The sequence below is a fragment of the Chiloscyllium plagiosum genome, unplaced genomic scaffold, assembly GCF_037043375.1.
Source record: "Chiloscyllium plagiosum isolate Xiang-an unplaced genomic scaffold, Cpla_swu_hap1 HiC_scaffold_15, whole genome shotgun sequence".
Classification (NCBI taxonomy): Eukaryota; Metazoa; Chordata; class Chondrichthyes; order Orectolobiformes; family Hemiscylliidae; genus Chiloscyllium; species Chiloscyllium plagiosum.
The window spans coordinates 51,120,379-51,131,812 of NW_028270153.1; the positions used below are offsets into that span (position 1 = coordinate 51,120,379).

General features: G+C 36.6%; 1 protein-coding gene across 1 annotated transcript in view; it reads left to right on the top strand.

The window, feature by feature from the left end:
* LOC122560041 (docking protein 5-like) overlaps nt 1–2,750 on the top strand; it is a 419,354-nt gene extending 416,604 nt beyond the window's left edge. Inside the window, exon 8 of the mRNA XM_043710213.2 lies at nt 1,276–2,750. Within this exon, the coding sequence (XP_043566148.2) occupies nt 1,276–1,340 (65 nt within the window). The 3' untranslated portion in view covers nt 1,341–2,750. The remainder of the gene's footprint in view (nt 1–1,275) is intronic.
* Nucleotides 2,751–11,434: the final 8,684 nt, after the last annotated feature.

Sequence of the window (11,434 nt, forward strand, 5' to 3'; positions counted from 1 at the left end):
AGAAACACTCATCTGTTTCCTGAATAAATGTATTTCTTATCATTATTACTCTTCCTTTCTTCCTCCTCCCCTATGTCCAAACTATTCATGGTGCCACAAATGTAGCTCTGGTTGCAATCCCTCTGTGTAGACTGCTCTCATTAGCTTCCAAAACCTTCTGCCATAAAAAAGAGTCTCTGATTTTTCCTCCAGGATTACTCAATATTATCTTGTGAACCATGGAGGACAGGAAACCCCTGTTTTGATTCCCAGTCAGTGCTGGATTAGTTGATCTCTACTGGGTCATCTATATGCTTCAGTTTAACTAAGCATTCTATTGGTACTGCATGAAAGATCAAATCAATACTCTCACGCTGATCATCAAGACTGCTAAAATTGTGTAGGTACATGCATCTGGCACTTGCTTGAATATTGCGGAGTACATGAGTAATGATCACTTCATTTACATGCTGGAGAGTTTCCATTTCTATGGGACCTGATCCCAGTAAAGAAAAGGACATTGTTTGTAGTGTGAATAGGCTGCTGGTTTGCTACCAACTGATGTTGTTAAGGAGAGATGGAAAAGAGAAAAGATGTGATGTGGCATAAACGTTTTTGCTCATTGCTGCCAATGTACAATACAGCTGCCAAACCCTCAGAAAAAGCAGCATTGCCATTCATTATGCTTGCATTGTCCCTGAGGTTTGCTTCAGCAATCTGCTTCTTCCCTGCAGCAAATTAAAGCTCAAAGTCCTCAAAATATCATGCAATGAACTTATGGCCTGGTCATCATTCCTAAGTAACAAACGTTTCTGTCATAAGGTAGTGTTTGTGTGTTTTTTTAAAGTCATCTTTAAAATATTGCACCTGGAGCCCTAGAAGAAGACTGAAGTCTTGACAAGACTTTAAAAATGGGCTATCTTTAAATCACTGGAAATGAATTGAGTGAACATGGAAGTGTAGGTTCTGCTTTGATAGGAAGATGATTCAAATGTAAATTTTGACAGTATTCAATGTAACTCTGCCAAGAGCCAGCACAATTTTCCTTAATATCTGTCCAGAGACTGGTTGATGCTTTGTAGGTTAATAAATAAATGATGATACAAAATGGATTGATATTAAAAATGTTCCATTGATGGAAAGAGTCATGTTTTGAAACTGTAAAGGGAATTTGATATCAAAAAATCATTGTTCATTATCCTATTTAATTCAAATTAAGGTTCATTCAAAGGCTTTTTAGTTCTTGTGCATACTTTATTTTCTAAACAAATATTTTTACTCCCACTTTGTGTTTAGATGATTCGTATCCACTGAGGATTCCTCGTGCAGAAACCATCCCCAGTTACAGCTCACAGCACTGACAAATACTTCCCAAAACTGGAACATTTTCAATGGCTCTGCTTCAGACTGTGACACTGAACTTGCTCGACGAAGCAACGAAACATGCAAGAGGAATATGGAACGAAATGGACCGGGGCTTGAAGGATATTTACAGCCTCTTTTCTTTTACAAATTCACACTTCCTCTTTAAGAGTTGGAGTAACTCAAAGGGGAAGGAGGATTGAAGACAATGAATAGAAAGGGAGGTTTGCTTTTTCTAAAGATTTTGAGCTTGTGTTCCAAAAAGTACAGCATCATTTCCAACCATGACAATCAAGTATTTTTGTTAAACATGAAGATTCAAGACTGTGCTGACCAGCATCACAAAGATCCTTATTTTTAAAGTAACAATGCATTCATCACCTGCCATTAAATCATGGCACTGTACAGACATGTGGTTGGATATTGTGGTGCTGCCTACAGAGGATTACAGATACAATTGTTTCGCTAACACAGGTTTATTTTTAGGCTTTAGTTAGATAAAACATATAATCTTGTGCTTTTCCACGTGTGTCTAAGGTCCACAAACTAATTGGCATTACAATGCTATTGTTTTGACAGCAGTTTAATTACTTTTGGAACACAATTGCCAATCCAGTATTGAAAACTCACTCAGAAGAACAATTCCTGAGGTTCAAGATTTTGCAAAGTGAAATTTTAGTGAAGAATGTTTGATAGCTTTTTATGCATTAGGTCATAGTCTTCAGTGGTTTGAAGAAAATTGCTCTGGACTTGGACTATGTCTACCACTTAATGTCTTTAAATATCGGTCACTAGCATGACATGGGGTAGACAAGACTTAGTGGTCTCAATAATTCTAAATATTAACACTAGAATAAACAGAATGGAAGTTCTAAATGTAGCACCCAAACTGAGTGAGCTTTCTGAACCATGGGAAATCAAAAATTTAAAAAAGTTTGTTTCATGAAGAACATAAAGGGAACAAAGGAATAACAAGTGGAATTGTATGCTGCTAAAGTTAAAAGAGCTGCAAAAATTGATGTTCTGAAATTTAAAAGACAAAAATATTCAGTTCAGTCAACATCTGAAAGTATAATGCTTGGGTTGGAGTTATTGTTCGCACTGGGTTGCTGCAGTGAAACTAGAACAGTATTTATATTGAAATATCCAGCAAGTCCATAGAAGCAACTGAAAATAATCAATCTAATTTTAGTTGAATCAGCCCCATTATCGGTAGGCTAGCCCTGCAAACTGGAGCCAATTCAGATTGGGCACCCAATTTACATTAATCAATTTTACATACGAATCATTTCAAAAGAGGATTAAATGCAGGCAAGATCTAATTGCGCACTGACTTGAAGATCTGAATAATATGTTACTGGAAAAGCGCATCAGGTCAGGCAGCATCCAAGGAGCAGGAGAATCGACATTTCGGGCATAAACCCTTCTTCAGGTTCCTGAAGAAGTGCTTATGACCGAAACGTCGATTCTCCTGCTCCTTGGATGCTGCCTGACCTGATGCGCTTTTCCAGCAACACATTTTTCAGCTCCGATCTCCAGCATCTGCAGTCCTCACTTTCTCCTAACTGACTTGAAGATACTCAGTACTCATTAAGTGGTTCAAGGCAAAACCAGGACTAATAAACACTTACAGAAGTCCCTTTACAGTAGCGTTCTGGTACAATAAGATTTATATCATAAAATGAACTGACTGATCACATCACTCTGGTATTTGAAGAGAGAGATCTTAGCCATAGCACTAGAGTGCTGTATTGATCATCTACAATGTAGAGATGCAAATAAAAGAATGTTGCAGTATTAACAATTGAAGATTCTTACTTAAGGAGCTGGCAGCCTCAGCGACATTGTATGACCAGATACCAACAGCCCTAAGATACTCCAAACTGGTATATTAATCCATCCATATTGACTTAAAGCACAAGATAAAGATGACTTTTCATGATTGGTCACTGTGATCAAAGGTCTTTAATGGTTTCCAGTTTGCAGTCAGAATCCCTTTCATAAATGATTATCTGTCACTAATGCTTCAAGTCCGAGAGCATTTTTACCGAGACAGAGCTTGCAAACTATTTTGTCCCACACACCAGCAGAACTCACTGATGGAAAGAAGCAGAATTGAGAACACCACCATCAACTAACTAGATTCTGACACTTATCAATGTCCTGCCTGTTCAGCAACAGCACTAACCACTTGAGAGTTTCAGGAGATTTATAATATTGAGGCTCAGTATAACAACGTTCAGTATTTCCTAATCAACCTGCAGCATTTGAGCCTCCTGGTTCAGAGATAGAGACACTACTACAAGAGCACCTATGAAATTGACCTTTCAAAATTGAAAAGAAAAACAACCTAAGTTTCTAATTAACCAGTTCACAGATGTTATTATACATCTCTGGAGCAGGAAGGACTTGAACCTGGGTCTTTTGGACCAGAGATAGGGATACTACCACTTCATCACAAGAGCCATGAAATATGTGCTCAAAACAGAGAAGAATGAGGATCACATGTTATGTAATTCTGTATGAAAATCTTTGAAGAAAGACCAACTCTATTTGATGAAAAATGAAAATCTAGCAATTCAGTTATACTGGGCAGCGATATTATCTTTATGATTAGTGTGTCTAGCAATGTGAGTTTAATAATTGGTTAGGTCAAAATCGTTCGGTACAGCTTAATGCAATTTAACATTTACATTTCAAAAGTGTATTTGCATCTGCTGTCCTGCAAAATAGCAGCAAAAATAGTGTTATGGCAATAAAGCTTTTGAAGAAACTGCTCCAGGGATATAGTCTGCCTGAAACTTTCACACTGATGGAGCAAATCCAACTTCACAAAACGTGCAAAACATCAACTAAGCAAAGAAGTCCTCACTTCATATGCAAAACATATTTAAGCCATTACAGTTGACAGAATTTGTGCTTTCCAAGGCTAAGCAAAGTGATCTGTGATTGGTGAGAATATTAGAAATTACACAATCTCTGGGAGCTAAACTTTCTGTCAGGACTTGGGAAAACATGGTTTATGCGATGTGGTGTCTACTACATTTAGGAGAACAGCCATAAGCTGGATGATGCCCTGCTAAACATCTCTGTTCTATCTGGAAGTGTGAATTAAAGCTTCCAGTTGCTTGGCACTATAACTCTCCACCTTGTTCCCACTTCACCAAATCTGTCCATGGCCTGTTGCAATATTCCAGTGAAGCTCAATATACATATTCAAGGAAAAGTATCTCATTTTCCCACCAGGCTCTCTGCAGCCTTCTGAATTTAACTTGAGTTTGCTTTCTCTATATCCATTTTTTTGGTGTGGAGGAGCAGGTGTTGGACTGAGTGGGCAAAACTAGAATCACACAACATTAGGTTATAGTCCAACAAGTTTATTTGGAAGCACTAGCTTTCAGAGCACTGTTCCTTCATCAAATACCTGATGAAGGAGCAGAGCTCCGAAAGCTGATGCTTCCAAATAAACCTGTTGGACTATAACCTGGTGTTGTGTGATTTTTTTAACTTCGTCCATTTTTTTGGTCTTTGTTTCTTCTCTTATTCCTTTACTTTGCTTTCAGATGACAGCCTTTCTGATCCTGACATCACCTCTCCCTGGATTGTTGATTTTCGATTGTCCCATTACCACTCTTGTGTGAAACATTTGTCATTCAACCTATTCCCCTCTCCACTTGTCACAAGTCTCATTTTTCTTCCCTCCCACTCATTCAAAACCTAATCTGTTTATAACTTATCCCAATTCTGAAGGTAACAGACCTTAAGTATTAACTCTGCTTTTCTCTCCCAGATGCTGCCTAACCTTAGGTATTTCCAACATTTTCTGTTTTATTTCCTCTCTTCTAAATCATTGTTGACATTGGATTACAAGGCTCTGCATTTTTCTTCTTTGAAGCAATAATGTTGAAATTATTTTCAGTTTGTTGTTTCGATAGATTCATATTTGGCAGTCTCAATCTTGTCTATCTACCCATATACTGAAATCCTCACCTAATTTGAATCCACCTTCACTCAAAGTGAGAATAAACTGGTTGTCATCATTTAAAGTTGTTCACACAATCTTGAATTATTGTGCAATGGAATACAAATTAAAAACAATTAGTAAAAATCCCATTATTCAGTGTATTTTGGAGCCGATGTAATGTAATTATATAATAAAGACCTCTTAAAATGAAAAAAATCCTTCAACATACTAACAAGAGCATCAATTTACCGAAAAATAATTAGTCCACATCTACCTTCTAACTAGTAAAATGTTTGTTCTTACCAACTATTTTTCATAGTACTTAAAGATTCACCCATCTATTATATTTTTTGCTTCACTGATTTTGATTGGTTATGCAAGACAAATATGACCAATCTGTAGACATGCAAATTTCTGTCACATTTACATTTGATTGGCATAAATGTTTTGTATTTGTAGGCCATTAGCAAATTGCAGTTAAAAATATAGCAAATGAATGAGGTCAAGATGTTTGAAAAATACGGATGATGATTCATTGCAGGCGTATAAAATAATGAATGAAGCACAAGCTGTTGGTAAAATCTACCAATAAATTAGATGATAAACAGACTCATTTAAATAGGTCCACTTTTAAAAAGTTCTTTTGACCTTCATCTTACTTTCTCCATTACAGTTAGTGATACAGTGTTGTTCTCATTTTTTGAACTGTACAGACTTGTTAAAAAAAAACTGAGTAGATTTCCTGTAGATTCCTAGTGCCAGTGGAAGAGACTCAAGCTATAACACATACACTTTCATTTGCAACAATGTATTATTGATTAATAGTAAAAGCAGCCAGTCACAGGGCTTGCTAGGACTTGCTCTTTGCAAGTTCCATTCCCTTCAATGAAAATTGAATGAGAATATCTTGTAGCCAGCCCACAATTACAGAAACAACATTCAAGTTGCAGAGTAATCAGTAATCTTTTCCTTCTATAAAATATTAAAAAGATACAATGAATAAAATGAGCTGAGCCTGTTTCCTGAGGCAATTTTTCCAAAATATAATCTAACGTATATTCAAGGAAATAGTTAAATGTGTGATAAATTAAATTTTCAACCGTAGAACAATTCAAAATATAACCTATTTTGTAATTTATTCTAAATAATCACAGCCTTTCATATGTTTGTACTGGCTACACAAAAATGTATGTCAAGCTAAGGCGACAATTCCTGAATCACAGAATTCATCAAATTTGAGATAATTGCGGAATAAATATCCTGAATTTAAAACAGTTTAGCTGCAGCTGTTTTTCAATACAATTGTAGGTATTTAATATGCAAAGATGTGCATTTATATGTCACCTTTAAAAACAGCAGAACATCACAAAGTGCTTTAGAACCAGTTTATTTTTAAAAGGAGCAGAGTTGCCACTATCCTATGGGATAAAGAAGAAATGATGTACTAAATCTCATCTTGTTTCTTTTTTATTCTTTTGCATAAAAATATCGCCCTTTAAGCGGATGGATGGTTTTGGAATATAATCCAGTAATATAAGCAGGGATTTATTCATAGAACCATGGTATATATTTCCCTAATTTCAGAGGGTGAGGAAAGTAATGTTGTTCCATTGTCCTTGAAGAAAACAGAGCAAAAGGTTTGGTGATCTTTGTGGTATGGATTTCGTCATTCTCACTAATTCTTTCATTTTACTGTCAACTTAAGACATCAAGCAGGCTAAGTAACCCACCACGTTGAAAAAAGTTCATATTGCAGTAAAATGCATAAAACACATTTCTATTATTGTAAAATGGTTAAGAAAAGGACAAGATAAAAATTGGAACAACCACATGGGAGCAAGATTGAAAATAAAATATGACCACACAAGAATAAATAACCTATTTTTAAAACATGAATGTTTTGCTTTAATCATAATGGAGAAATTTGATTTTACAGCAATATAAAATTGGTTTATTTAGGGAGGTTGATCATTATTAGTATGGCCTTTGAAAGTCATTAAAAGTTAAATTACACCTCATTAAACACTATCCACATTCGCTATTGCGAAGTTACATTTCTTAAGTCATAGTTCACATCAATTCATAGTTTTTCAGACTATTTGCATTTGCCAGAATCTCAATAGCACAACCCGAGGAGCAGAAAATCACTAACACCTACTTGTGGATTTTTACATTTAACTGCATAGACACAAAGTGTTATTTTCTTTGCTTATGTGACTTCTGATTTTGTTCAAGTGAATGAATATTATTTTAACACCAGGCTATAGTCCAACAGGTTTACCTGTATTTAAAATCACAAGTTTTTGGAGCAGTGCTCCTTCATCACGCGAAGCCTTCACTTGACAAAAGAGCTGTGCTCTGAAATCTTGCGATTTTAAATACACCTATTGGACTATAGTCTGGTGTCGTGTAACTTCAGACTTTGTCCACTGCAGTCCAACACGGGCATCTCCACATCATATTCATTTGTATGCTTTTGTAGATAATTTCAAAATTGTCCAGATAAACTATTTTTCAAGGAGATAAAACACTTACATGAATGCTTCAGTAGAGAGAGTACCTGACACATATGCAAAGCATTTAATTAACATGTACTTTATTTGTGTACAGTTCAGAAATTATTGTTCAAAAACATTGAGACTGTGAAATGAACAATCTAAGAAACAGTTATTTTTCACAATGCAGATCAGTCTCCACTTGATACAATAAGTTCTCATTCGTCGTTTTTGGGAAGGTTTTGAATTGCATGATGAAAAGATTAATTCATTTGCAATGTTCAGAGAGAAAAAGGCTACATTTTAGAGATGTACATGCTACAGAGAGAATGATGGGATGAAGTAACTAGCTCCATTTTAGTTTATGATTACTTTTAAGAAGATGTTTAGAAATATTTGGTTATCTAAATAAATTAACCAGGTCTCAGTGCTTAAGGAAAGACATGTTTTTGAATCTTTATTTTTCACAACTGCATCCTCACATCCTCTCTAGTGCTCCCAGACCCTGACACATAATGCCCCACCCTCATCATGCACATATACCTGTTTCTTGTCACTAGTACAATATTTGTTAAGCTGGTCCCTCACTCTTGCCCCCAAACCTTAATGCTTATTTCTACAGCTTGGCAGATAACATGACTCCACCAAAAAGAAAAGTGAATCTCCACATTGTCCAGTTGCTAATTTTACCAAATGCCAGGTTTGCTCTTTACAGTATGGTTAAATAATTATTTTATATTCATATCACACCTTTCATGACCTCAGGATATCTGCAAATTCTTTAAAGGAACAAAACATTTTGAATTACCATACGGTTGGGAAAAGTTACATCTGATTTGTGCACAGCAAGTTCCCAAAATCAATACTTTTGCAAAGAAATTGATATTGATTGGAGAGAACAATTGACCAGGACACCATGGACGGTACCCCTGATTTTCTTTGCATTGTGTAACACTTCATGTGTATTGTCCTGGTGGCAGGGATGTGAAATTTGGGTCTTATTTTAATAATCTATTAGTAAGACAATGGATCTGAACCTACCAGGTTAGAGAGGCTCTGTGATGTAGAGAAAATGGTGGAAGTGGCCTAGAATAAGTGCTGCCTGTGCACATGGCCCATCCCATTTCTCTGCAGCAGAAATGGAGTTAACTCAGGCTTCATGGATACACGGTTCCTAAAGACAGCTGACAACTAAATGGTCACTATTTATGTCCAATTTTGGTAATTTCACTGGATAGAGCCTGAAGTGCACAGCTCAGAGCAGGTCTGTTCTCAATCCATTTTGCTTGGAGAGCCAGCGTACCCCTTTGGAAAGCTGATGTGCTCTTCTGATCAAAGTCTCAAGATACTTTGGAGATAGAGGCCAGGCATCCTTTGGGAAACATTTCAGGTGCCCCTTGGTGTGGTATCAGATCTGCTTTGGAGGTGTTAACTATACAATGGTTTGTGTGCAAGAAATTTGTAAAACTCTCAGAGCTGCAATATCTGTCATGAAGTTTTAATCCTGTTAAGAAGCGTGAAGACTTGTCAAAAAGTGTCAACCTTCAAAGACCTGTTAAAATGTGTTTTTTATCTATGACAGTGCTTTCCTCAATAGAATTTAATTTGCGATAAGGAACTTTAAATAACAAATGCATGGATATTTGTGAATTCTGGGTGAGTTGGCATGTTTGGTGAAGTAGAACAAGGTTGAGTGTAAATAGGCATTAAGTTGGCATGAGAAGAGGGAAACCCATTTCTCAAAGTCAAATTCATAGTGCTGAAAAGTCTCCCACCTTTGTGCATTGATGACCCCTCCTTGGTTGTTTAAGACTGATGTATCCCACTTTAGTTCATAAAGTACAATTGGTGCTACAAACCCCACTCCTTAGTTACACTAGATTTTCTGAATCCTTATTCAACAGTTATGAAAAACCAGATTCCAATCTTTTACCATGCATATCTTATATGCCATCTTACTACGCTGTGATAAATTTTAAAGGGTAGAGGTGAAAATTAAGTGCATTGATAAAAGATCATGCAATAATGATGGCACTGCTGGATTGTTTTCATGTAAAGCAAGCAGAATTATGTAACTCAATTCCATAACAGCGGCAGAAATTCTAAAGTTTATCTGAATTAAACAAAAATTGTTTTATTCAGTCACTGTAAATCAATGGCTCTGATAATGCATGGATTTAAACTTTTTGGGATATATATCAACAATGGGAGTTCCACTGCACTGAACAGAACAGATTGTGGTGCCGAAAATTGCCAGAAAATTATAAAATTACCTAGATTCCCACAGGGAATACTTAAGGAATGGCTTTAAATGATGGGCAGCATTAATTTTTAAATGCAGGGAAGTCCAATAACATTGGCATCATGATCATTACAATATTGTACTTTACATAGAATGTAATTCCTTTGCTAACACCCAGTGTGTGCATTAAACATTTTAAAGACATTCTTTGAAATCAGTAGAACTTATGGTGCAGTTAACTCATGGATGTGTTGACTTAATAAATGCCATATAACTCAGAGGATATATAAAGAACATGTTTCAGACAAATCAGTACCTACCTCCCTTTTTCCATCATCTTTTCCAAGCCCAGAAAAGCCCAGTCAGCAGTAGTCAAATTTAGCTTAAGTTCCCAACTATATTGTGAAAATCTGATTTAAACGCATTTGAAAATTGCCCATTTCTCCAAGATAAGATTCTTGTATGGCACTTTACTCATTACCATATAAGTGACAATAGGTACATTGATTTGGGAATGTGTTCCCTGCTTTTGTTTTTCCAAACAAAAACAGAGTTTAACAAAAAAACCTTGAACCTTGTTCCCACCCTAGGGGAGTCAATACGAGTAGCAATGATGCCTTTCATGGTTATGTCATCTGTAATGTCCCCTTTAATGTACACCAATGTACATCAAGATTCACAAATTCTAATATTTCCTCAATCATCTGTCAATTCTTGACTCTCAACACAGAAGAGTCTTCTGTTCCTCCTCTATCCCATTGCTCTTCTCTGAAAGTACAAACTCAATTCCTCTAGTACTGGCTGTATTTGTCATCACACTATTATCACCACGTCTATTTGGTGTCAATTGACTATTTGTGTAGCTGGCATAAGAAAGTTTAATTTTCGTTTGATATGTAGACTGGAATATTGTAATCTTACGATTTGGGTGAGAGTCAGGGCTATCCTCTCACTCGAACTCTGATATCACTAATTGTCCATGTGTCTGCTTGGGACATCATCCTGGAAGCAGTCATTTTAAAAGACCCTTTCTTGTTCTGCCGTTCATATAAGGGTGGCCAACAGGTTCCTGAGACTGCAAGCCCAATCACAGAGCTGTGTATTAGAAGGATAGCACCCTCACCTGGAGAGGGGTAGGCATTCAACCACTGCAGGAAGGGTCCCTAAATACATCTATATGTTGAGATGCCCATTGAAGAGGCATGCACTTCCCTTATAAAGAGGTGACCCCACAGCTGCCAGGCCAGAAACAGTAGGCATAGGTTGAGCTTGGACCTCTGTTGAGTGCTCAGTGGCGCCCTCAATCTGCTTCCACAAGGGATGTTAATTGTGTCAATGGCTACCTGCCATTGCTGAAATGAGTAGCCTCTGGCAGTGATGACCTGTCTCTGG